The sequence below is a fragment of the Chaetodon trifascialis genome, chromosome 15 (genome assembly GCF_039877785.1).
Source record: "Chaetodon trifascialis isolate fChaTrf1 chromosome 15, fChaTrf1.hap1, whole genome shotgun sequence".
NCBI classification, from domain to species: Eukaryota; Metazoa; Chordata; class Actinopteri; order Chaetodontiformes; family Chaetodontidae; genus Chaetodon; species Chaetodon trifascialis.
Window position 1 is genome coordinate 22648506 of NC_092070.1, and position 25355 is coordinate 22673860.

At 45.5% G+C, this 25355-nt stretch overlaps 1 protein-coding gene across 3 annotated transcripts; it reads left to right on the plus strand.

Annotated features, from left to right (window-relative positions):
• Positions 1-884: 884 nt before the first annotated feature.
• On the plus strand, positions 885-24350 carry setd1a (SET domain containing 1A, histone lysine methyltransferase). Of its 3 annotated transcripts, none has more exons than XM_070980726.1 (21): positions 885-897; positions 1937-2081; positions 2164-2262; positions 2362-2632; positions 2979-3109; positions 3287-3528; positions 3977-5705; positions 6221-7216; positions 7818-7985; positions 8233-8317; positions 8404-8546; positions 8738-8777; positions 8867-9059; positions 9205-9248; positions 9376-10670; positions 11763-12111; positions 12276-12457; positions 21163-21273; positions 21728-21847; positions 21938-22075; positions 22190-24350. In XM_070980726.1, the coding sequence occupies exons 2-21, from the start codon at positions 1944-1946 to the stop codon at positions 22361-22363; spliced, it is 6648 nt and encodes a 2215-aa protein (XP_070836827.1). In that variant the 5' UTR covers positions 885-897; positions 1937-1943; the 3' UTR covers positions 22364-24350. The 3 variants fall into 3 exon arrangements, with proteins under 3 accessions (XP_070836827.1, XP_070836828.1, XP_070836826.1); XM_070980727.1 differs by lacking the exon at positions 885-897 and adding an exon at positions 911-994; XM_070980725.1 differs by lacking the exon at positions 885-897 and adding an exon at positions 917-1177.
• The last annotated feature ends 1005 nt before the right edge of the window (positions 24351-25355 follow it).

Below are 25355 nucleotides of genomic sequence, written 5' to 3' on the forward strand. Positions count from 1 at the left end.
AAGTTCATTGACCAGTTAGACACTTAAATAACAATCTCTTCTAAAAACCATTTATCCCCACATTTTGGCTGCTGAGAGTTAAAACTTGACACTTCAGATTTATTTCTTCCACCTAAATTTGCAAATTCATTCACAAAATCTTATGGCCACTTGATTGATTTCTTAATCCAACAGTATGCAGCGGTGCCATCTTTTTGCTTCATTTTACTGAATACACACCACTTTTCTTTCACTGCTGTAGTCATGAATTTATATAACATATATACAAAACCTATGATCATTTTATAAAATATTAAGATTAAACTACCAAGCATTATGTACATACAGTGTAAGTAAAATGACATAACATTAAAAACTACATTAAAATACTGCTTTTGCGTTTTTGCGTCAATAATTGTAATCCTATAATCAACCATGTAATAAAGCACCTACAGGGGACATTTTGCTGCCTACTAAACACTTTTACCTTCCATACTTTTACTGAAAATACTTTTTCTCAGAATTTGAAATGATAGCATTTTAGATACACTTTAATAGAACTTGTTTAATTCTCTTAAATGTTTACTGGAAACGCTGAACCAAATTGATAAACGTAGGATTATATCCGATATATGTTAAATACGACGATTCTCCTGTAGGGGGCGCAACGATCACTTTCCTGAGTTTGGGTTTGTATGAGCAGATTCAAACATATTTTCAACTGTAAAATCGTGACCATTAAAAAATATTGCCATATATTCCCTTAATTATTGTTTAATCTGAATTGTATTCACAGTGTTGTTTGTCGATGTAGCGCTCTGTTTTTCTTTTTTTTAGTAATCTGTCTTGAAGAAAGTGCCGCTCAGAAATCGCAGGCTGCATTCGCATACACTGATGGAGAACAGGCGAGGCTTTCAGGTTGGTTACGCGATGGCGGCTGTCTCAACAATATAGGGATTTTAAAGCGAAAACAATGGCTTCACCGCACTCAGAGGCGTGTTATTGCCTTGACTAGGTACCGGAATGATAGCGGCAGCATTTTAGCCCGTCAGTTTTGCTTAGGCGCCAAGTCGGAGATGTCCCATTTCTGTTAAGGACTCAGTGTTTTTCTTGTTCGTCTCCCGGGCCTGGCTGTAGCTGCCTACACTGTAGCGGCGGGTTGCTACTTTCGGATGAGCGGGCAGTAGGTCTTGAAGAGGTAGGGTCTGAATTTAGGCGCACTAGAGGCAAAACAAGTCGGTAGAACCTCAAAGAGAGGTGCATAACACGAATGTCGCTGATAAAATGTTATCGATGTGAGCGAAGGGTCAATGAGATCAGAGTTTGCTCCTAACTTGATGTTCTTGCTAGTTAGCATTAGCCAACGGCTGCGTTAACTTGCACTAGCTAAAGCGAGAAGGCACAAGTAATTTAACATCAGTTGACGTGATATCACGCAGGAGCTACCGATGGTGTGGTTCCTGTGGAATAGTTCGGAACCCGAAGTAACCAGATTTTAACGCGAATTTTGATTTTACGTTGGAAAACACAGTTTCTCTCCATTTTTGTTGGTGCAGCTAGCATGTTGCTAGCTGAACTACCTGGTCAGTGACGTAACGCTGGTCATTGTTTTGACAGCACGCAGCATCTTAGTCGAGGCTTAAAACGTTCTGGTTATTATCCCGTTTAATTTCTTTTATCCTCAACCTTGAAAATTACCATTAGCAGACAATGGTCAGAAAAGTTCATGCTTGGCTAACCGATGTGACGCAGCTCATCGTTGTGTTGTTGCCAGCGGCCAAACATACTTTGGCTGTAATTACTGCAGCATTTCTGCTCAGTATAGCTCTTACGTTGTTCCGCAGCTAATTTGGTCAAGCTTCGCCTTTGGTGGTGGTGGTTCTGGTTCTGACGAGGTTTTGTGCACGAGTCGTAGCTGCGGCAGTGTCTGCAATTATGGTTTTGCTTTGAAACCCAGTTGTAGGATGGATCCAGACGGAGGGGCAGAAACACAAAAAGCTGTCAGTTTGCAGTGGAAGAGCTACAAACTCGTCCAGGACCCAACCATCCGGCGGGTCGCACAGAAAATCTACAGATATGATGGAGTGCATTTCAGCGTGCCAGTGAGTTCATTTCCATTTTTCATCCATAATGTGCATGAACCTAGAATTGTATTATGTGGTACAACCTGCGTAATGTTTTCAGGACTCTGGATATCCTCCCGTGGGTGAATTGCGGGACCCGAGACCCCGGAGGCTATGGTCCAGGTATACAGAACTGTCCCTGCCAGTGCCCAAGTTTAAGGTGAGACTAGGAGATCAGCATGGATTTCACACTACGCAGCAGCTTGATCTGTTGAATGACAAATTCTTCTCCCTGATTTTGTGTCATTTCTCTTCACAGCTTGATGAGTTCTATGTGGGTCCCATACCCCTTAAGGAGGTGACCTTTGCTAGACTCAATGACAATATCAAGGAGCCCTTCTTGGCAGAAATGTGTGCCAAGTTTGGTGAGGTGGAGGAGATGGAAATTCTGTTTCACCCCAAGACCAGGAAGCACTTGGGCTTGGCCAGGGTGTTGTTTACCAGCACCAGAGGAGCGAAGGACACAGTCAAGCAACTGCACAATACTTCTGTCATGGGCAACATCATTCATGCTCAACTAGATATTAAAGGTAAGCTGAAACACTCAGCCTGATGCATCTGTACTACAGTGGTGATTCAGAGCGACATCTTTATAGCGATGTTAGTTCAGTGATGGAAAATAAGCCGGTATAAACAGGTAGCATGTTTGAGGTTTTGGTTTATAACTGTGTTTATGGGCTCAGAGCCCACTGAAATACTGAGTCCCATTAACCCAAATTGACATAGAACACAAGCCAATTAAAAAAAGGGTAGTGTGCATAGAACCACAAAGCACCCATAGCGCGATCATCTCCCCCAAAGCTGCACAGCCCTCTTTGTGATGAGCTAATTTCACAGCATGTATTTTTTCTTCTGTGCCGTTTGTTTGTCACCCAGGCCAGCAGAGGCAGAAGTATTATGACCTTATCGTTAACGGGTCCTACACTCCTCAAACTGTTCCCCTGGGAGGCAAGGCTTTGACAGACAGGGTCCAGCCTCAGGCCCCATCACAGCCACAGCCTGACACGGTATCGTCAAAGCATAATTGTCATTTAATGATCTACAGTTGTGCTGTGTGAAATGATGTTAAGAAGAGCGTTTTAATTATTTGTCTTTATATGCACACATTCTGAATCAAATAAAATGTAATTATAGGGTGAATGGAAAATATTTGCTTGCCTAATATATACCTTTTTGCTGCACAGTCATCAGAAATCAGACGGAGGCTCTCCAGTGAGCTTGCGGTTTTAGCAGCAGGGGTCCAAGCCCTCACATCAGGGAATATCACCCCTTGCTCTGCGGATACTGGTTACAGTGATCAGCGTCTGGACACGCCCCCCTCTTCCATGGCAGGCTCCTCTGCCTCGTCTCAGGGAGGTGGAGGGACACCTTACAGTTCCAGGTCTGGGACTCCTTTCTCACAAGATTCGGGCTACACTGGTGGAAGGTTAGTTGTTGATGTTAATTTTTTACCTTTTCCTTACTGCTGTTATCATTTAGGTTGCAGATTCTGGCCACTCTATCAGAGTGGAGACACTCGACATCTTTGTTAATATATTACAAAATCATAGCTTATGACACCTGAAGAAGTCATTGCACATGTCATTTATGTTATTTGTTAGTGTTGTATATAACACAAGTATGGAGGCATTATTATGCTTTGCGTAGAACTTTCTGTTGGCACAACTGACAGCATCTCTGCTGGATGAACATAAAGTGCTTAAATAACACAAATATGTAACTCTTGGAGCTTTTGCTTTTGATCATTCGCTCACCTGGCAGGTCGTCAGTGGGCGGATAGGATTTCAGAGTCAGTAGTTGCATGTTTGTGAATGTCAATCATGCTTAAGTCCACAAAATAATATTCCAAAATCTACCTCATTTGTGTCTTGCAGGCATACTGGCTACAATACTGGCACTTTGGGAAGCGGTTACCCTCCCCAGGACATGCTACCTTCCTCCTCCTCTTCTTCTGCAGTCTCATCTACTGTTGGAGGATACAAAGTGTCTCGTTACTCTGAGGATGCACAGGAACCTTCAGTGTATCATCGAGGTCGCCCTATGTACCCCCCAACCACATCATACCGTCCCAACGAGCCGCCGTGCTACCCCCCTTATCCCAGCGTTGGAGGGCCTGGGCCACACATGGTGCACCACTCCTCAATGCCACCGCCGCCTCTTGCCACCCAATATGATCAGCCCCCAATGTCAGACAGGGACCGGGAGCGTGACAGAGACTCAGGGGGCCGCTATGGGGCGGGGGGCATTGGCTCCAGAAGGTCATCTTACCACCACCAGCAAGACACAAACTCTTCCTCAAAGTACCATTCCCATCACTCCCATCACCACTCAGATCGCAGGGACGAAAGGGGGTACCGGCGAGACAGCCTGGGCTCCCGATCAGGTGACCACAGCCACCAGAGACACCGCAACCACCACCATTCTCACAACCACCATGGCAGCAGCAGCCGTAGACGGAGCAGCCATGACCGGGACAGGGACCGAGACAGAGATCGAGACAGAGACCGAGATAGAGACAGGGACAGGGACAGAGACAGTGACTACTCCAACAGCTCCGACCCTAGATACAATTCCAACTCTTACCGCTCTTCATCTAACAGCATGTCTCCTCCCCCTTCATCTTACTCTGCATACTCCACCTCCAAAGAGCCTGCCCCAGCCCCTCCTCAGGGATTGGACGTTTCCACCCGTCTAGGGGGCACAAGCCTGGCAGAGAGGGGCTCTCTGCCTTCGGCGGGTGCTGACAAAGACTACCATGCTGGTCACCACAGTGCTCTGCCCCCACCTCCCCCGCCGCCACCTCCCCTCCCGCCAGCGTCAGTCATTGCAGCGGCTGTAGCTGAGACACTTGGAACACTGGACTTTAACCAGGACAGTCCGGCCCGCGAAGAGCAGTGGACAAAACCCAAACGCCGTCCCAGCACCCCACCCGCACCACCAAAGACGCCCCCGCCCTCTTCTCCGCCCCACCCCTCCATCGCTTCCTCCTCAACCTCCCCTTCCTCTACCTCACTCCCACACCATCTCCCCTCCTCCTCCAGCTCCCCACCACCAGCTCAGCGTGACTCTTCCTCCCCAGAGCCAGACTCCACCAATGAGAGTTTACCATTTGTCTACCACAGCAGCAGCCTTGACTCTCGCATTGAGATGCTCCTAAAGGAACAAAAGGCTAAGTTTTCTTTCCTCGCGTCAGATGAGGAAGATGAGGAAGACAGGAAAGAGGACAGGCAGAGGGGTGTACGTGGGGATGGAGGAGAGCGAAGAGGTGGGGCAGGTGACGTGACAGGGGAGCACACAGGTGGCAATCAGGTGGGGGACAATGGGGAGAAGGACCACAGGAGAAAAGGGGAAAGAGATCGAGATGGCCACAGAGCAAGGAAACGGGGAAAGGGGGGAGAGGGGAGGAAGAGTCCGACTGTACTTACAGCAACCACACCATCCTCCTCCACCTACTCTTCCCACGTCCTCCCCCCGGAGGAGCCCCAGCCCCAGGTTGGCCTCACTGGGACTGCAGCTTTGCAGGAGGAATCTTCACAGGCTGGATCTGCTGACACACGCAGCAGGACAGGAGCACACACACCACCTTACAATGGACAGAGTCAGGTAAGATCAGCAGCACGAAAGAAGACGTCGGGGTTCAGACTGTTGGGTCTCAACTGCATTTTGTTGCATGCATGCAGCACTGGGTCGGCAGCTCATTGCTGTGGTCAAGGCAGCCCAAAGATAAACTTGATGTTTGATTTATGTAAAAGTATTTTTGTAAATGAAAAAATGTTTTTCATTATTAGAAATGCACACACACAAAATATATTCACACACAAGTCTGCAAATATAAAACTTCTTGGTGCAAAAGGAGAAAATGAAAGGAAAGAAAAATAACGTTAAGATCCTAATTAACAAACTAAGCATAGTGTTTATGTTCAGGGTTTTGCCTGAGTTATGATTTTACTGTTATTTATTTTCGTGGTTCATGTTAATGTGCTATTATCCGACAGTACACTCCCTGATTCTGTGCTTGTGAGTTATCTTTACAGCCTGATTTTCTGGTTGTTGCTCAAACACTCAGGAAGCTTCCCAACTTAAAACAGTAAACTCTCTGTTCTGTTCTGTTCTTTCAGTCCTCCCCTCATTCCTCCGGGGAAGACATGGAGATCTCAGATGAGGAGGAGGAGGAGGAGACTACCATAACAACAGTGACCACCCACCAGCCCTCAGCCACCTCAGGGTCCTCACCCTCTTCATCCCAGGCTCCCATGCCGTCACAAACAACGGACCCTTCATCCTCACCCCCACCCATCTCTGACTCTGCACAGCACTTTGGCACCTCCATGCACCCTCCCATACCTTCCTACCCTCCTCATTTGCCTCCTCCCCCTCCCCCTGGTTATTCCCTCCAGCCCCCACCTCCCCCGGGAATCCCTCCCCTGGCCCACATGGAGCTGCATCCTGAGTATCCTCCCCCCATGCCCCACCACATGTATGACTATGCCACCTCCATGGAGCTGATGAACCAGTACAGCGGTGGAGCGCCCATGTCCTTCCAAATGCAGACCCACATGCTAAGTCGCCTACACCAGCTGCGCATGTCGTCATCCAACGGCACCCCAGGCCCCGGTGAGGCGGCCACTGCAGACTACACCTCCTACCATCTCCACTCTATGCCACCACCCCACTCACACCACCCCTACATGGACCAAGAGGGGAGCGGGGCAGGCTCTCATTATGACCAGGACCACCGCTACATGCCCCCACACATGCCCTACCCCTACCCTGACCCCCACAACACTCAAATACCACCCCCTCCACACCATGGCATCCCACCTCCTCATACTGGCTGGCCGCCTCACGTCTTACCACCACACTACCCCTCTTACATGCCCCCACCTGGCTACGGCACCATGCTGCCCGCGGATGGAGATGAGTACAGGGCTCCAGGGGAGGAGATGCCCATGCTGGCTGAGAATCCGCATGAGGCCACGGTGCAGATGGTCCTGGCCACTCTGATCCAGGAAATGAAAAACATCATGCAGAGGGACCTGAACCGCAAAATGGTGGAGAACGTTGCCTTTGCCACATTTGACGAGTGGTGGGAGAGGAAAGAGACCAAGGCCAAGGTAAGGAGGACTAATCACTTGTACTTAATGGGGTGTTGTTTCATTGAACTCTTATTTAAATCTCTCTCCACCATCAACATCTTACTTATCTACTGGTATGTGCATTGTTGCTTCAAATTTAGCTTTCTCCATTTTCATTTAAAAAATAAATAAATAGTCACTAGTTTTACCATTTGCTGTCACTTTGAATTCGTCTTTCTCATTTTCAGTTGATGCTGCTGACCACACAGAGTAGAATATAGAATAAAATACAACTTTATCATCTAGCCGAGGATTGAATATCCGCTTTTGTCTCACCAGATACAATAAAAACATCACAATACAGCAAATCTCATCACATCACATCACTCACAATACACTATTACAATATCCACACAGTGCACATCCAGTGCAGAAGAGTGCAGATTCATGCAGTTTGTTCATGACATTTATTGCATTAGGAACTTAAGAACCCCTTTATAGATCTTTTTGTTGGCGGGGGTACTCTGCAGCAGCACCTTGAGGGGATGCTACAGAGCATCAGTCATCATTGTCACACTGTGAAATGGAAAGAGGGAATCAATAAAAATAGTCATAAACCGCAAATGTTTTCCTCCTCTAGCCTTTCCAGACAATATTGAGGGGGGTGTCAGCCTTAAGGGACGATGAGAAGAAAGAAGAAAAGGTCAGCCGTCCTCGGGAGCCCCTCATGTCTCTTGTGGATTGGGCGAAGAGTGGCGGCATGGAAGGATTTGCTGTCCGAGGAGCACTCCGACTGCCTTCCTTCAAGGTAAAAGCTCCACACTGCATCAGATCTTGGTGTGTGTCACCATGTTCAACAACTTGCACTTTGATAAAACAGAGACACCTCTGATTCCACAGGACTCCAGCATCATTAATCACATATAAACACAGATATTTGTCAAATACAAAAAATGGAGAAAATTGCAGTAGTGTTTGGTATTGTGTCAGATTTTGCGATATAAGGTTATAAAAGCAAGGTAGACTGTAAGAGTTTTGGTGTCCCGTTTGCTCAGGTAAAGAGGAAAGGACCTCAAGAGTTTGATGAGGGAGACATGAAGAGGCCACGACCCTCGACCCCACCGGATGAGGATGACGAAGGTTTGCTGAGCTGATGTTCAAAATTCTAGAGAGAAGGTTGGATAAATCGTCAAAAATTCAAACTCAAACTGTCGTCCTGTTTCCAGCTGCTGAGGGCAGAATACCAGAGGCAGACCGGCACGGCGCAGAAAGGGACAACAAGAGGAGGAAAAAGAAGCCAAGAAGTCGGAAGCCTTGGGAGCTTGGCAGCGAGGGAGAGGAGACATCTGACGGCTCCTCCACTGAAAAGGTGTGTGTTTGATTTTAAAGCAAACAACAAAATATAACATAAATTCAAGAACACGAACTGGGTGCATAAATGAGTCCTCTGAAAATGCTTTCTGTTCTCAAACGTCATGCTGTCACTCTTACTGATTGCTAGGTGGCAGCATTTCGCTGTGACCTTTAAGTGTGGTAACTGCAACCTTTTTTTATTCACAGGAGGATGAGGAAGAAGAGGAAAGCGAGAAGGAGTCTGATGGTAAGTCACGACCTGTAGTCTCATTAGCGTGTCTGTTTTTCTGTTTGCTTCCATGTAAGGCAGCAGCGATACCTTTGTTTTCTTTTTAGATGATGCCCTTAGTGCCGATAGTGATGATGAGAGCCTCTCCTCGTCCTCTGAGGGCTCTTCCTCTTCAGCATCTTCATCCTCATCTTCCTCTGAAGATGAGGATGAAGAGGAAGGAGAGCGGGCTGAGAGCGATGGGCTAGACAGCATGGATGAGTCAACCATGGACAGCACAACAGAGAAAGAGGATCACAGGTATGAAACTCTGTGTTCAGTTTTTTTTGAGTGCTGCTGCAGGAGGCTTGTCCTCAGCGACATGTTCGGTCAATATCATTTGATCAAACGTACTTTTCATCATGTCGTTATTGCTGGCTCACGCTTTTTCTTGTGTTTTTCTCAGGGAAAATAACGCAGCTGCTGTTGCCAAGGCAGAGGTCAAAGCAGGTCAGTCAGAAGTCTTCATCAGCTCCAACATGAAACAGCCTTTAAAAAGTGCAACAAGTGGAAAAGTTATATTTAGTGCGTTGTCTTTAGTTTGGATCAGGCTTTCAAAACTGTCATTTTCTCTCAGGCGAAGCCAAGGACAGCAAGGCAGATGCGACCGCACCTACGAAGCGACCTCCATCGCCCCCGTACCCACGTCCTTCGTCTCCTGTCGTTCTTGTGCCACCTCTCAAGAAACGCAGGAAGACCGTGTCGTTCTCCACGGGGGAGAGCGACGGCAAACCGCAGCTGCTGACTGCTCCGCTGTCTCCATCTCCCTCCCAGTTGGCGGGTGACTCTCTCCTCCTCTCCCCTGGCAGGCCTGCAGACTCCTCTGTCACCGCTGCCCCGACCCCCTCAGCTCGTCCCACTCAGGGCATCCAGCTGCTCCCCTTTGCCTCCAAACCAGGTGAAGGCAATGCCCTCATCGTGCCCCCGTCTGGACGAACACCAGATTCTGATGAGTCCAAAAAGGGACCACCTGTCTCTCCTCAGACCATCCAGGTCAAATCCCCTGGAAAGCGGGGTGCGGGCAAGGACTCCCCGAAATCTCCCGCCCCTCCTGTTATGGTGTGCCGCACTGTGCAGAACCTGCCGCTGGATCACGCCTCTATGTGCAGGATGGCCTTCGAGGAGGCCCCTCCTCCGCCTCCCGTCAACAAACGGTCCAGGGGTAGGCCTCGGACGACCAGCTTGTCCACCTCTTCCTGTCACTCCCTCAGAGAGGAAGACGATGAGGATGAAAGTGAGCAGAGGTTGAGACTTAGAGAGCAGCTGGGGGCATCGAGCCTCCTGCAGCTGGCTTCGGCTTCAGCCACAGACCTGTCTGTGCTGGCTGACGTAGCCCTGAAAATGGACCCTGACGCAGGGGACTCAGAGGAGACGGAGACATCTGATGAGGCAGAAGAGCAGAAGATGGAAGAAGATCTTTTCTCCCCACAGTCACTGGCCCTGGTTATTAGCCCAGAGGGTGTAATTGTCCTTATGGAGCACAACTACTGCAAACCCCCTGTTCTCCCAGCACCGCCTGGTACCAAAAGGACTTCCTCCAAACAAGACTCTTCTGTCTTGCTCCCAGCAGACCTCAACACTATTTCTGGGGTGCTTGAAGCGCCAGAGGAGGTCATTGGAGAGGCGCAACCACCCAGGGGAGATACAGGAGAATACTTGTCTCCAATGGGAGTGCTTTGTGAGTCTGAGGACGCGGGCCAGACTTCAGCTCTACCGCCATCGTCAAAGAAGATCCCGGCGGGCAAAGGTTTTGAACTTGAAAAGGAGAAGAGCAAGAAGAGGAGGAGAAAAGACAAAGAAAACCTTGAGGTTCATCACACAAAGAAACAGAAGGACCAGCCGGGCAAGAAACAGAGGAAGCGGAAGCTAGAGGTGCGTGGGACTTCTGGTCTGTTCCTGTAAATGTTTGTGGATGTCTTAACCATAAACGGTGTGTCATAGGTAACAAACTGTCACGACAGACACAGCAACACAATAGAGCTGTGACTCATCTGTACGGCCAATTTTGGGTTTCTGTAATTGTGGCACATAAACCTTTGATGTTTGTTTGTGATGCCATCAGGTGTTTTCCCCAGGCAAAATGACCTGCTTGCAAAAAATGTCCCCACTGTATGAAATGATGTAACTGGGCTTGATCAGTGGGAATACCAACATGCTACAGAGTGCATTTAGATGTAATATAAAAGTAATATAAATTCCGCCCGAGGATGTTTTCGGAGGAACAGGCAGCGATGCAGCCCTGTGGTCCTCCCTACAATAACACTAATCAGAGTCCCTGATCAGTCAGTTAGCACAGAACTACTGATGTTGCCTCAGAGTTTTGTCAGTGTGTTCAGTTGGTATTTATCAAACTTCAAACTAATGTCAGCAAGAGCCCTGTGCTACGAAACAGGGTTTGTGGTCAGCGTGCTAACTGAAAACTCCAGGGTTGCAGCTGTAAGAACAAAGCTGCATCTCAGCAACATATTCAAGTAAAGGAATATGCAGGTGTAATTACTGTCAGATGTACTTGTGCTCTCATGTTGGGGCAGTGATATTAAAACCCTGTTATGCTTGTTGCTTCATAGTTCAGGCCCCAGGTGCTCAGCCACCAGCATGAACCACCTGTTCAGGTTATCATCACACATGCTAGGCTGATTGTGGCTAATTGAGCCAACAGCCCCAAACCTTATTTTTCAATGAATTATTGCAAACCAAACGTACAGTACATTACATGATTGAACAGCGTCATCTGCTGAGCTAAGCCAGACAGATCCTGAGGCTTCTCTTCTCTTCTCTTGTGATAAATAAGTTACAGGATGGTCCAATCAGTGGTCTGCCTCATTAAATGTTTGCTCTTTACCTTGTCTGTGTAGAACAGCACGTGCATGTGTTTTGGGAAATCTGTCAAAATGTAAACCCAGCACAAGATTTAGGTGTCGGGCCATCGTATTCTTTGTAATAAATTCCTCTTCCTCTGTGCAGGACTCTGAGGAAGACGTGGACGTGGAGGAGCTTGAGTCAGGGGAGCTGTCAAGCTCAGACACAGAGGACGAGGCGGTTGAAGAGGTGAGGAAGAGCGAGCGCCTCTTTCTGCAGGAGGCGGGGGTAACATCATCCCAGCGCTGGCCAAAGCCTGTCCCAGCACCCGAGCCATCAGCCATGAAGTTCGAAAACCGCAGCGAGTTCGAGCAGATGACCATCCTGTATGACATCTGGAACTCCGGTCTGGACGGCGAAGACTTGATGTTGCTGAAGAAGACGTATGAGAAGCTGCTGCAGGACGACCACAGCTCTGACTGGCTCAATGATACTCACTGGGTCAGCCACACTAATATCCTTATCAGAGACTACCGTACAGTAAATATGTCTGAACCCCAGGTACCAATGTCAGTAAGTCAGTTAATAAGTACCCTACAGAATCTGAGTTTTGCATTGATATATATGTCTCTATCACGCTGTGGTTTCCTGCCTTTGACCTTAACCTTTGAGCTGCACTAACCAACTTGCCGAACCCTCGGCGTAAGAAGAAGAACGCAGGTGGGCAGCTTCGTGAACACGTAACGGGCTGTGCCAGGAGCGAGGGCTACTACGCCATCAGCCGCAAGGAGAAGGACGTCTATCTGGACCTGGACCTGCCCGAGCAGGTCATACGGGAGGTGGAGAATGTCGACAGCTCGGTAAGCGCCGTTCCCTGGATCCGTGATTTTTGTATTATTTCTGTCTTTACCACCATTACGTTCCTGTCTGAAGCTGTTAAACAGCGATAGATGTGAGTCTGTGGTAACAAGCTTTTCAGTCAATGTTCAGAAAGCCTGTTGAGATCAAGCTGAACCGAAATACTGAAGCTACAGTAAAGACTTTTAAGATGAAGCAAGAATAGTCTTAGCTACAAAGGGGAGCTTACCAGAAACTCCTGTGTTTTCAGTTGGTTCTGTCTCTTTCTTAGAGGGGACTTAATGTTCACCGTTAGTCTTGATGAGCATAAATGTTGAGTTATGCTAAAATGCTGTTATGAACCTGTGAAAACAGTGTGCAGCCAAGACAAGCACAAAATTATCAACCAGTTGAATACTGGAGGTTTCCAGTGTTTTTTTTTTTAAAGGTTTGACGGTTGCTGTGGAAGTGAAGTGGGTGGAATTGTTTGCAAAGTTGAGGCAAAGTTTAGAAAAAAATCCAAATGTGGTCCCAGAAGTCCATGTTGTGGAAAGAAGGTTATTGTCCAGCTCTGCTGGCTCCATAAAAAACTTCAGGGGGTTCAGTCGTTGCTCAAAATGATTACAGATGGTTAATATGATGCTTGATAACATCCCAAAGGAATTGAATTGGCAGAGATGTACTGTGAGTGCAGTTGGCCCACAGTCATTTGGATTAACTGGCAGTTTTGGGGGTTGGGATAATAAGAGAGAGGTTTCCAAACAGTAGAGATGGATGGTGATGGATGTGTGTGACAGCGATCTGCCTTTTCCAAACAGAACAGAACATCACGTTATTACTTTACCGTTTGTGTTTAAGTCTGTTTATTGTTGTTTATTGTTAGTTTTAAGTTTTCCAGAATGACACATTCTCAATTTTCTGAAATGGAGCTTTAATTCGGACAGAAAGTGACCCTTTAAACGCTGCGTCTGAAGTGCTTTACAGATGCAGTGAAACAGAAGTATACTAGGTACTAGTAGTATACTAGTTAAATTATTTTGAAAAGCTGGTGCTGTCTTACGTTCGTTTTGAATGTTAATTAAAGCCTCAGATTAACGGCCTTTTCACATCTGAAGATCATTTTTGTTAGATTTTATACAGTCAATCTGGTTAGTTCTATAAATAGATTAATAAAAGTCATTTTTATTGGAAGATGAAACGTAACATGCCCTGTGTGCTCACATTTTACAAGCGAACATAAAACACACTGATGTGCAACACTTGTGTGTTGAAGCTGAAGCCGTTCAGCGAGACAGATGACTGGCAGACGTTTGAATGCTCTAAACACTGTTTAAGAAACGTGGTGTGTTTTATTCAGCGGAGAGCTCGAGCACCTAAACAAACTGTGGTTTTCATCAGTCTCCACCACAGGTAAATCTAATCCTGTGATGTTTAGGTTGGCAACGTTTGGACGTAAACTGTGTGATAGCCGCAGCACGTTGACCTCAAGGCCACTGGATTTCATTTACAAACAAGCAAAGAAATGAATGCAGATGCCTCACATCCTGAAGGAAAGACATTTTGTGCCTCTGATCCACCGGATTCAAACCTGTGTTTGTTCCTGACGGTGTTGAAGGTGGCGTGATGTTTGCTGAATACGGTGAATATCTCCTCACGGCCCGCTAGCTGTCTGCTCTGTGCGCACTGTGTAAAAGAAAATCCAGGTTTTGTACACAGCCTTGGTTCTGTAAATGGGAAACAAAGTGGCTGGAGTGAGCCTCATGACATTGTTCCAGCCAATCAGCAGCCGGCGGCGTTCATGCTCGGGAAAAATGGAGAGATGGTGACATCAGCACTCTTTCTCCTGAACGGCTCACCCCACCTATAATTAACTCCACACCTGCAGCTACATATGCAAGGCATCTGCCACGAGTATGTGGCGTTTAACTGACCCGCTGTCTTTCTCTCACTCAGTTTTTCAATCCTTCCAGCCTTTCCAATTTTAGTCATTTTCATCATTTTTGCTATTTTCAGCATTTAGTCATTCTTCATGTCTCAAAAAAGTATCTGTTCCTCTTAAATCATGTGGGGAATTGAGCTGTATTGGGTCACAGCAGGAGCGATGCACACACATCACGATCGATGGTCGGTCATTCTTCACACCCTGCCTGCTTGTTGTTGGGGGAGGTCGGCACACTTGAGCATTGAGGTCATTTGCAGGCGGCTGCTTTGATTTCCCAGTAATGTGTTTTCCATCTGGCTTTGTGCTGCGTCTCGATTCAGTATCATGACTGGACACCACGTCAGTCGGCCTCTTTGATGTCCCGAGCCACTTGAAAGCATCTGCTTTGTTCTGAGAACGTCTGTACCTGTCACAGGTAGGCAGCAGTGCGGTTAAGCCTTCCCGGTGCTCTTTCTGTGTAGGTGTACACAGCCGAAATGTTTTCAAAGCGTAGGCTGGAGGTGTTCTTCTGACAGGGTGCAGATGAGATGACAGTGATGGGAAGCACTCAGTGTTTTTTTTTTTTTTTGTTTTTTTTGTTTTTTTTAACTTTTTTTTTATTGGAGTTTTGTTTCCGTCAACAAATCAGACAGTGCCTATGAACATTAGACACATAACAAGACACAAAACAAGTACAGCAGCTCTCAATAAAAGATATCATGACAGCGGAGAAATACAAAAGACGATGGATCAGCGTTATGATGGAACAGGCTTAAAGTAAGCAGATGTCGCTCACAACAGTCCTTTCAGTAGAAGGGAGGAGAGGTCTGGTCCGATATAGTCCAAAAATGGGCTCCATACTCTATAGAATTGATCTACACTGTAATGTATGACGTTGGTCAGATATTCCAGGGGGATCAGATCGAAAATGATCTTACGCCAGCCACAAATAGAGGGAACCTTGTCATTAACCCAGTGCAAAAGAATGTTTTTCCTAGCTGCAAACGTTAAAATATTGTACAGTCTTTTGTTGGCTGCTGTTTTTAAATGGTCACTTGAAAGACCCAGAATCAAGGATGTGGGATCCATGTCTATGTTAACATGAAAAATTCTCTCCAATTCACTTATAATTTCAACCCAGTATCTTTGAAGCTTGTGACAGGACCAAAAACAATGAGTTAAAGTTCCCACGTCAGTTTTACACTTGAGACACAAAGGGGAGAGCGAGCGGTTGAAGAGATGTCTGCGATGAGGAGATATATGTAATCTCTGTAGAATTTTAAATTGTAATGCTTTTGTCCGAGTACAAATTGAAATCTTTTTGGCAAGAGCCCAAATAGTGTCCCATTTTTCTTCATCTATGGTCACAGACAGCTCCTTCTCCCACAAGCCTTGGATCCTCTGAGTATCAGTGGAGGATAAACCAATAAGCACACGGTAAAATAAACTCAAAGATACCTTCAGCTGATGTTGGAATAGAATTTTCTCGATAGCAGATATTTCAGGGTGATCAATAAGGGTTGTGCTATGAGTAATGTAATGTCTTATTTGCAAAAAGCGAAAGAAATCGTGTTTGCCCAATTTATAATTATTAGTGAGTTGTTCAAATGACATAAGTTTACCATCTGAGAGAAGGTCCCTGAGAGATTTAATGTTTTTATTAGACCATTGCCGAAAACCAGGGTCTGAAGAGCCTGGGGGGAAAGCTGGGTTGTTTATTATTGGGGTGAAAATAGATGTTTTATTTGACCTTCCCTCAAGACGGCGGACAAGCCTCCATGCTTTTAGAGTATTAATTGTTACAGGGTTTGTACAAAAGGCTTTAATTTCTTTAAAGTTATTAAAGAATAGTAAATCACTTAATCTGCATTGTGATAAAGCTGCCTCGATATCCATACAGATTGAAGTTCTACCTTTAACCCAGTCGTTAACAAATCTTAAGTGGGCACAAAGTTGATACATTTTAATATTAGGTAAGTCCAAGCCACCCATTGAGCTTGGTAGATGTAACACTGCCATCTTAAGCTTGGGTCTGCGCTTATTCCAAATAAAAGAGCTGAGCCACCCATTTACATCCTTCAAGACCCGTTTGGAAAACAGAACAGGAATCATTTGAATAGGGTACAGTAGTCTAGGTAATACATTCATTTTGATCAGGGCAATGCGTCCTAACCAGGAGACAGGAAGTGGAGTCCATCGCTCTAAGTCCTGCTTAATTTTACAAAATAAGGGTGTGAAGTTGGCCTCGTATAATTGGTCAAAGGATGGGGTAATGAAAATTCCCAAATACACAAACCCGTTAGGAGACCATTTGAAAGGAAAGGCAGGTACAGTAGTTGGTATTTTTGAAAGGGTGCCAAGGGGCATAGCTTCTGATTTGGCCAGATTGATCTTGTAACCAGAAAAGCAACTAAATCTGTTAATCACATCAAGAAGACCTGGTACTGATGTTTCAGGGTGGGTCAAAAGGATCAAAACATCATCTGCGTACAAGGTTATTTTATGACACAGCTGTCCAATTTCTAAACTACGTATTGTGGGTGTCACCCTTATGGCCTCAGCCAATGGCTCTATGGCCAAAGCGAATAAGAGGGGCGACAGAGGGCAACCCTGCATCACCCCTCTGTGAGTGTTGAAATATTCAGACCTGAGCCCGTTAGTCAAGACCGCTGCTTGCGGCCTAGTATATATAATTTTGACCCATTTTATGAAGTTCTCCCCTAAACCGAATTTACCCAGTGTATGAAGTAGGAAAGACCATTCAATTCGGTCGAATGCTTTCTCTGCGTCAAGAGAAAGCACCAGGCCATTAATAGATTTTTGTTTAAAAGCTAGGATAGCGTTCAACAAACGTCTAACATTAGTGGCTGGATTCCGACCCTTTATAAAACCTGTCTGGTCTTCCTTAACCAGTATTGGTAAAAGATTTTCTAAACGGGAAGCTAAGATTTTAGAAAGCAGTTTCCTATCCACATTTAAAAGGGCTATGGGTCTGTAGGAGCTGCAAGATTCCGGACATTTCCCTTTCTTTAAAATTAAGGATATATTGGCCTCCTTTAGAGTGCGTGGAAATTCTCCTGTGGTGAAAGAGTGATTGAACATATTAAGAAGCGGTTCTACAAGAATATTTTGGAACTGTTTATAGAATTCACAACAGAAACCGTCAGGTCCTGGTGACTTTCCGTTCTGTAATGTATTAATGGCTTTGATCACTTCAGTTTTAGTTATGGGACTATTAAGGGCAGACTTTTGCTCTTCTGATAAATGTGGTAAATCAAATTGAGCGAAGAAATTATCCATTAGTTGTTCGGTTTCTGGAGTTTGTTCGGAAGAGTACAAGTTTTGATAAAATTTTTTAAAACAGCTGTTTATCTGTTTATTTTCGTATACTTTGTGACCATCCTCATTAGATATAGCTGCAATAGTTTGGGATTCTGCACGTTTCTTAACATGGTAGGCCAGACATTTGCCTGCTTTATCTCCATGCTCATAAAACCTCTGTCTGGTATATTTCATTTTCCTCTCTGCATCCCTAGTAAGAAGGCAGTTTAGAGCTGATCTGAGTGTTGTGATTTCTTGCCATAGTGATGGTGATGGAGAAGCAATATATGCTTTTTCTTTATCCAACAGATCACTCTCCAAAGAGTTTTGTTTCTCCTGTCTTTGATGCTTCTTAGATGCAGAGTATGAGATAATTAACCCTCTTGCATAGGCTTTGCACGTTTCCCATAAGATGGAGGCATTACTGGCCGATGAGGCATTAATTTTCAGGAATGCATTGAATTCAGTGGAGAAATTAGAGATAAATTTTTCATCTTTAAGAATAATGGTATTAAGTCTCCAGTGCCGAGATCGATGTAGACCTGTTTTGAGGTTTATATCCATTATTACTCTAGCGTGATCGGAAATAATTATACTGGTTATATCGCATGATGAAACTGAATATAAGTCAGTTCTTGGCAGAAAAAAATAATCGATCCTAGTTTGGCACTTATGTGGAGCTGAGTAAAATGTGTACTGCTTGTCCATGGGGTGAATGCACCTCCAAGCATCAATAAGCCCAAACTCCTCGCATAAAGCATGGAGTGTGTTGGCCTGAGGAGAGGGGGGAGAAGTGCTATGTGGAAATTTATCAATAAGCGGGTTTAATACTAAATTAAAATCACCACCAACAATAACAGTGGAGTTAGGAAGAAATGGAGCTAAATCCAGAAACATTTTGGTAAGGAAAGTAATTGGGTGGGCAGGTGGAAAATATACATTCATCATAACAATATTTTGACCTTGCAAAATTCCTTTGATAATCACATAACGACCATTCAGATCCTTAACACAGTCAGTTATTGTAAGAGGTAGGTTTTTCCTAATCAAAACTGCTACCCCCCTACTTCTTGTTGTGAAGGATGAGAAAAATACTTGTCCAAATGGCCCTCGTTGCAGCTTTAAATGTTCAGTGTCGTCAAGATGTGTCTCTTGCAACATAGCAACATCTATATCATCCTTCTTTAAACATGTAAGTATTTTTCTCCTCTTGATAGGGTTATGGACACCCCTTACATTCCAGGTGCATACTCTCATCTTCATTTTTACTGTTATTATTCATGTAGCCTAAAATATAAAGGACATGAAGCCAAATCCACCAGACTCTTTGTGGGGGAAAAAATAAACAAATAATAATAATAATAGTACAATAAAATAAAATGAAAAAGTCATGCATGTGGGGAAAGAGAAACAGAGAGAGCTGTGTGACACAACATTTTGAAACAGTAACTTGGCGGCTGTCCTACTGAACCTGTAGGGGAAAACCATCCTTCTCCTGCCTGCGGCAAGGGGCCGACAGGCGCGGCACGCGCTTAACTCGCGCCTACTCATAGACTTGAACACAGTCTGTCAAGCACAGATGAAGTAAAACATTTCACCTGGTTGATGATGGTCAGAAGGTTAGAGGAGAAAAGGGATATAGTCACACCCGCCTGGATTGGGCAAGTATTCACGATTCCTCAGAAGTGCAGTCCAGGCGCGACATCAGAAAAAAAGGGGCAGTTCGGAGGTTACCGTTACAGCAGATCAGGGCAGCGATTCCACGTAGGTCGCGGCTGCCTCCGGTGTGTTAAATCTCCTCTCCCTACCATTAACGATCACCTTAAGCGTAGCAGGATACAGGAGCGCATAATCCACCTTCTTCGTCCTCATGCAGATCTTCACCTCGTCAAAAGCCTTCCGTTTCTTGGCCACCGCCGCTGAGTAATCATTGAAGAAGGAGACTTTAATCCGGTCCGCTGGCTGATTCGGTTCTGCAGCAAAACGTCGGGCTGCGGCCATCACTCGTTGTTTATCAGCGAAGTTATGGAGTTTCATGATGATGGGTCTGGCGCGTTGGTTAGGATCCGGCCTCGGTGCAGAGGAGCGGTGAGCGCGATCCAACTTAATCTTCCCCGCTTTCATTTTGAGATTGAGATAGGAGGGAATCCATTTCTCCAAGAAAGTGACTGGATCTTTTCCCTCCATGCCCTCGGGCAGCCCAATCAGACGGAGGTTGCATCTGCGGCTGCGGTTTTCCAAGTCATCTATATGCTCTGCCATGTCGGATGTTTGTTTTTCAAGTTTTGTCACTTTAGCCTGCAGTGCGTCCAAAGTGTCTTCCACGCCTGAGATCCGTGTCTCCGCATCACCAACCCGCGTTGTCAAAGCCTGCATCTGGGATGTTTGCTCATTTATGGCAGCAAGAACCTTGTCGACTTTAGCATCCAGTAACTTTGTAATGTTGTCAGTAATCTTACTCAAAGCCGACAGGATGCTCGGGTTAACGTCGCTCACAGTTTCCTCGGTCTCTGCAGTGGCAGCTTCTCCCTCACTAGCGTTAGCTTCTTCGGGCTCGGCCGTAGCTTGCTTCTCGCTAATAGGCCTAGTCTTAATCTTACGACCAGTATGGGGCATTTTGACAAAATAGTCTTCCAAGCTCATACTCAGTTATTCCCACACACGCCTGTAACGTTTCACCAGGTGAATACGTGTTTTAAACGGATAATTCAGAAAGCCTCACCGGAGCCTAACAGGTGTGGTGTTCTCACTACGACGCCATCTTGCCCCCCCCAGTGTTTTTTTTTAATTATGTTGCTGCTTAGCTTAACAGTTATGAACTGTGTTCTCCTTCTCACCTGTCAGCAAGCTTATTATTTGAACACCTGGCCTACATAAATGTTCCAGCCAACATAAACCTCAGCCATTCAGCTCAACATGCACACACAAAAGCATCAGTGTGCAGTGTGGTTTTTTTTGGCCATGAGCATTTACAAAATGTAAATGTAAAATAACAATAGGGGCCCTTATTATCTTGAGAAGGTGACATGAAGTAAGGCAGGAACAGCAGGTCGACATTTACCCCACAGTTTTGCTGTTGAACAGTGTTTTTACATCTTGATTTGAGTTTTTGTTTGTGCTTTGTGTACTTTTAATGAAGGTTTTTGACCTCTAATACTTGTGGATGTCATGTATAAGTCGTCTCCAGAATTCATCCTGCTTTTGTTGGTTCAGTAATGCTTCACGATGGGCTGTAAGCAGGGACGAGCTGCTTGTGCCTGCATTCACTTATCACACGTTGTGGAAATGGAAGATAAACTTGCCTCCGTCCCTCTTCTTACCATCCACTCACAGTGTTATCTGACCTTCCAGCGAATGCTTTCAAATGAACCCCACCCGCGCTAAGGTCAAAGTGTTTCTCTGGTTCAGTCTCTGTCAGTTCAAGGCCGTATGATAACATGAGATTGTGCCCCTTTGTAAAGCTCTTTGCTGTCTGTTTCCTGCCAGGGAGCTAACCGGCTGCTGTCGGAGAGACGATCAGAGCAGCGCCGTCTCCTCACCGTGATTGGCACCACGGCCGTCATGGATTCTGACCTGCTCAAACTCAACCAGCTTAAGGTACCGCCACTTATAGTCACGTTATCTAATGTACCTACATGCTCACTGTACACTTTTCAGCACATTCATGTTTTAAAGTGTGTTTTTTTTTAAATAAGTAACAGCTGAGGTCCACTGTCGCTAAAGTAGCAGTGACTGATTTAACCTTCGGCCTTTGCTGACGGAACGTCTGAGCTGTCGTGATGAAATAGGGATTCATCCACAGGAAATTTAATCAGCCTGTTTCCCCTCCTTCTAGTCTTTGTGCTAAGCAAAGCTAAACATGTCAGGAAAGTCCTTCTTGATGAGTCAGGATCTTCTTACAAACTGCGTGGGCACCTGAAAACACTGACGCTTAAATCCACATTTTGTGCTTGCGTGTTCCACGTACACGTGCTTGCTCCAGGCTGGAGTTTCATCTGAGGGCCTGCATGCTTCATCCATTTTCACCTCGAGTCTTTTCTCTCCTCCATAGTTCCGCAAAAAGAAGCTCCGTTTTGGACGCAGCAGGATCCACGAGTGGGGCCTGTTCGCCATGGAGCCCATTGCTGCTGATGAGATGGTCATCGAGTACGTGGGTCAGAACATCAGACAGGTACTGTGCTGCTTCCCATCTGCGTCAGTGTTAAAGTGATGTGTGAAGTGTAAAGCTCAGTGATCACTGAGCAGATGTTTGTGTGTCCAGATGGTGGCTGACAATCGAGAGAAGAGGTACGCGCAGCAGGGCATCGGGAGCAGCTACTTGTTCAGAGTGGACCATGACACGATTATAGACGCCACCAAGTGTGGCAACCTGGCGCGGTTCATCAACCACTGCTGCACTGTGAGTGTGAACACCATCAGTCAACTCTCCTACATCTCATATGCTTTAGGCTTTTTGTTGGAATGTGTTGCCGGGGCTGCTGCTCATCACTCTGTCATTGCTCTGTTCCTTCAGCCAAACTGCTACGCCAAGGTTATCACCATAGAGTCCCAGAAGAAGATCGTGATCTACTCGAAGCAGGCCATCGCCGTCAATGAAGAGATCACGTATGACTACAAATTCCCCCTCGAGGAGAACAAGATCCCCTGCCTGTGCGGGACAGAGAACTGCCGCGGGACATTGAACTAGGTGACAAGCTCCTCTTCCTCACTAGCCAACGGCCAGCCAGACCCAGACCACCCCCCTTGCTCACCCTTCTAAGAGTGTACCTCGAAAACAAAGCCACCCTCCGGACCCCCTGCCACTCGTCCGGATGGCCGCGCAGCCATCCTCACAATTCACAGGAAGCGGACGCACACACTTGCACTTTTCATGCACATTTCTCATTCTCTTGGCAGTTTCACAAGCCAGTGTGTGAGTGCTTTGTTTTACCTGACATGATAAACAACAGGGGGGGGCTCTGTTTCACTATTTGTTCTTCTTTGACAGTATTGTTGGACTTGATTTGGTCATTTGTCCTAACAAGGTGTTTCCTAGCAGCCAGGCATGAAAGGTCTTTCTATTTCCACGCCAATGTCCGTTTGAAGGAAGGCAACGAAAACTTTAAAAAAAAAAGAAGAAAAAACTGGTATTTTATGTCTGCGTCAGCTCACGTAATCCACAGCCTTGGACCCCTCCCCGCGCCCACCCACACAGATCCGCACACAGACGCACAGGAATATCAGACGAATTCAGGGTTTTAAAAGCGCTCGTGACGGGCGCACTTTTAAAATGACAGACTTTAATCGATTTGGTCTTCAGTTATGCAAGAAGATTTCCAAGTGTGAAGATTCTTTTGGAGCTTTTTTTTTTGTTCATTTCATAGTATTATATATTGATATTACTATTGCTGTTATTAATTGTATTTAGTTGCAGTAGCTGTAAGCATCTTACAGTGACATCAGCTTCAGTGTACTCACCCACCGCCCTATAAAAGCGTCATATCCCATCTCCGCCGTGCGTTACTCTCCTGATTTGCCCTCCGTATGGACAAGAGTGAAGTCCTTTGAACTATTGCTTTTAACCCACCGTAAAAACGTGTCTGTTAAGTTGTAAAGTGTGTTTGATTTTTACATGGATGCTGAGGTTTCATCTGCAGGATCAGCACAACAGAGAATTGGCATTTTTGTGTTTTTTTTCCTCCCAATTTAAAGCTGTTAACAAAATGTCTTGTGAGGAGAACTCATTAGTTTGGTAGGATCTCTCTGTCTGTGTTTAGTTGTTCCTTCCGTAGTATTTCTGTATTTCCTTTCTGTCGTCAAATATCAGATTCCCACTTCAGCAGTTGGCAAACGGAAAGTTCTTCATTGTTCAGCCGTTAAAACAGATCACCACCAAACTCCTGCAGGTCCCAGTGATAATGATGTGCTCAGTGTTTAACTTAGTCAGTCTGTGTGCTCCAGATGTTTTTAAAAGGCACATTTATTTGATTAGATCGAGTCTCCTCAAAGGTTTAGTTGCGTAAAGTTTCTTTTCTTTCTGCTCTTTTGTGGGCCTTTCCAGATGCGTTAGTGTGTATTTTGTGTTCGGGGTCGTTCACCCTTCACAGAACGTTCTTCCCTGACAAATTCATCAGCCTAAGGCAAACACACGTCCTCCTCACGGTCTGTTTGCAGTGTAGATGGGTGGAAGGTATATATAGATAAGCCTCGCAGGTTTGAGATCCGCTGCAGACAGCGGGGCGTCCATGGCCCTCGTGTTGTCTCTGTTTTTCATATGGCTGTGGCCGTCCAAAGTTTGACTCTCATTTTCAGCTTCTGACTAGCAGAAGACTCTTTATTTTTCGTTCCCTCCCAAACAGGAAAATGTGTAAGATATTTTTTGTTGCAATGAAAGCCTTTCAGTACAAACCAACCCTCTAATACAGGATAAAAAGATGAAAGGAGAAAAAAAAGTCAACGAAGTACATGTAAATATTGTAGAGGTGTTTGTTTCTCGTAGAAACACACTGATTTCAAGCTGTAAATATGTCGTTCCTGTTCCTCTCTCCATGAGGAGGAAACATGTACATACCTTCCATTCATTTATTTTTTATTGTTTTTCCTTTTAATTTGATGATTATTTTAATATTATTTGCAATATTTCTCTTGTATTAATGCGTTGGACCCTTTATTAATGGTGCATTAAAATATTTTTTAAATAAATGAAAACCTCATGTTGTTTGTCAATAGCTCTTTGGCAGCTGTCCACATCTGTCCTGACAGCCAATTGGAAGGTTTTATGTGCCACAATTTCAGCAGGAAGTTGCTTGCGTAGTGGAAACGACAGTCGTATTTCCTCCTTGACACAGTTGAAATCAGCTCCTATAACGCACCTGCAACTTCGGTATTTCCTGTTCAGAAACAAGAGAGGAAGTGCTGAAATCTGTCCTGCAAAGTCTAGATTTCATAAGTCGCTTGATGACGGTGAGCGGAAGAGGAGCGCTGCTGAAGCTCACGGCGCAGATGGTGACCTGAGCTGGTAAATCTGCACATCTGACCAGCAAACATCAGCCAGACCTTCACTCTGTCCCTCTGTTAAAATCAGCTCATTTAAAGGTGAGCCTCTTCACCAGAGCTCAGCTTGTGAAATAGCGATCCACGTGTTTGTGGCGAAAATGGAATTTATGATGTTCCTCTGAGTCACAAGAAGGCTGGCTGAAGCTGGAAATGGCAGGACATTGCTTGTGGGTTGCCACGTTACAAACCATGGAGCTTGAGCTCTGCACTTCAATGTGTGGTTGCCTAATTGTTGCTGGGGAGACAACGATTGTTCCCAAATACGCAGATCAGGAACCATCAAACTAATCTACATGAAGCGGTCTGACTGTAAATGGTCTGCTATTGTTCCAGAAGAAGTGTGTTTTGATTGAATGTAAATTTGAACTTCAGAAAGTGAAAGTTAAAGTCTGACAAACTTCCCCCTTGATGCCTCTCGATGGATGTCAATCCATGGGTTTCGTGGGTTTGCCATGAAATTCTGTATTACCATTCATGTTCCCCACAGGATGAGCAGTTAAGATCCTCTCACCTCTCATCGAGCGCCACCATCAGGTCAAAATATCTCTTCCTCTTTTGCTTTATTTTATGACCAAATATCTGCAAACCCAATCATGTTCCCATCAGCCTCAGCTGTACTTTGTGTTAAGCACCTATTTATAAAT

Coding starts and splice junctions, on each gene's coding strand:
- setd1a (XM_070980726.1), top strand. CDS start 1,944: ATGGATCCAGACGGAGGGGCAGAAACACAAAAAGCTGTCAGTTTGCAG. Junction 7,986..8,232: donor TCCGACTGCCTTCCTTCAAG/GTAAAAGCTCCA, acceptor CCGTTTGCTCAG/GTAAAGAGGAAAGGACCTCA. Junction 12,112..12,275: donor TCACTGGGTCAGCCACACTA/ATATCCTTATCA, acceptor TTTGAGCTGCAC/TAACCAACTTGCCGAACCCT.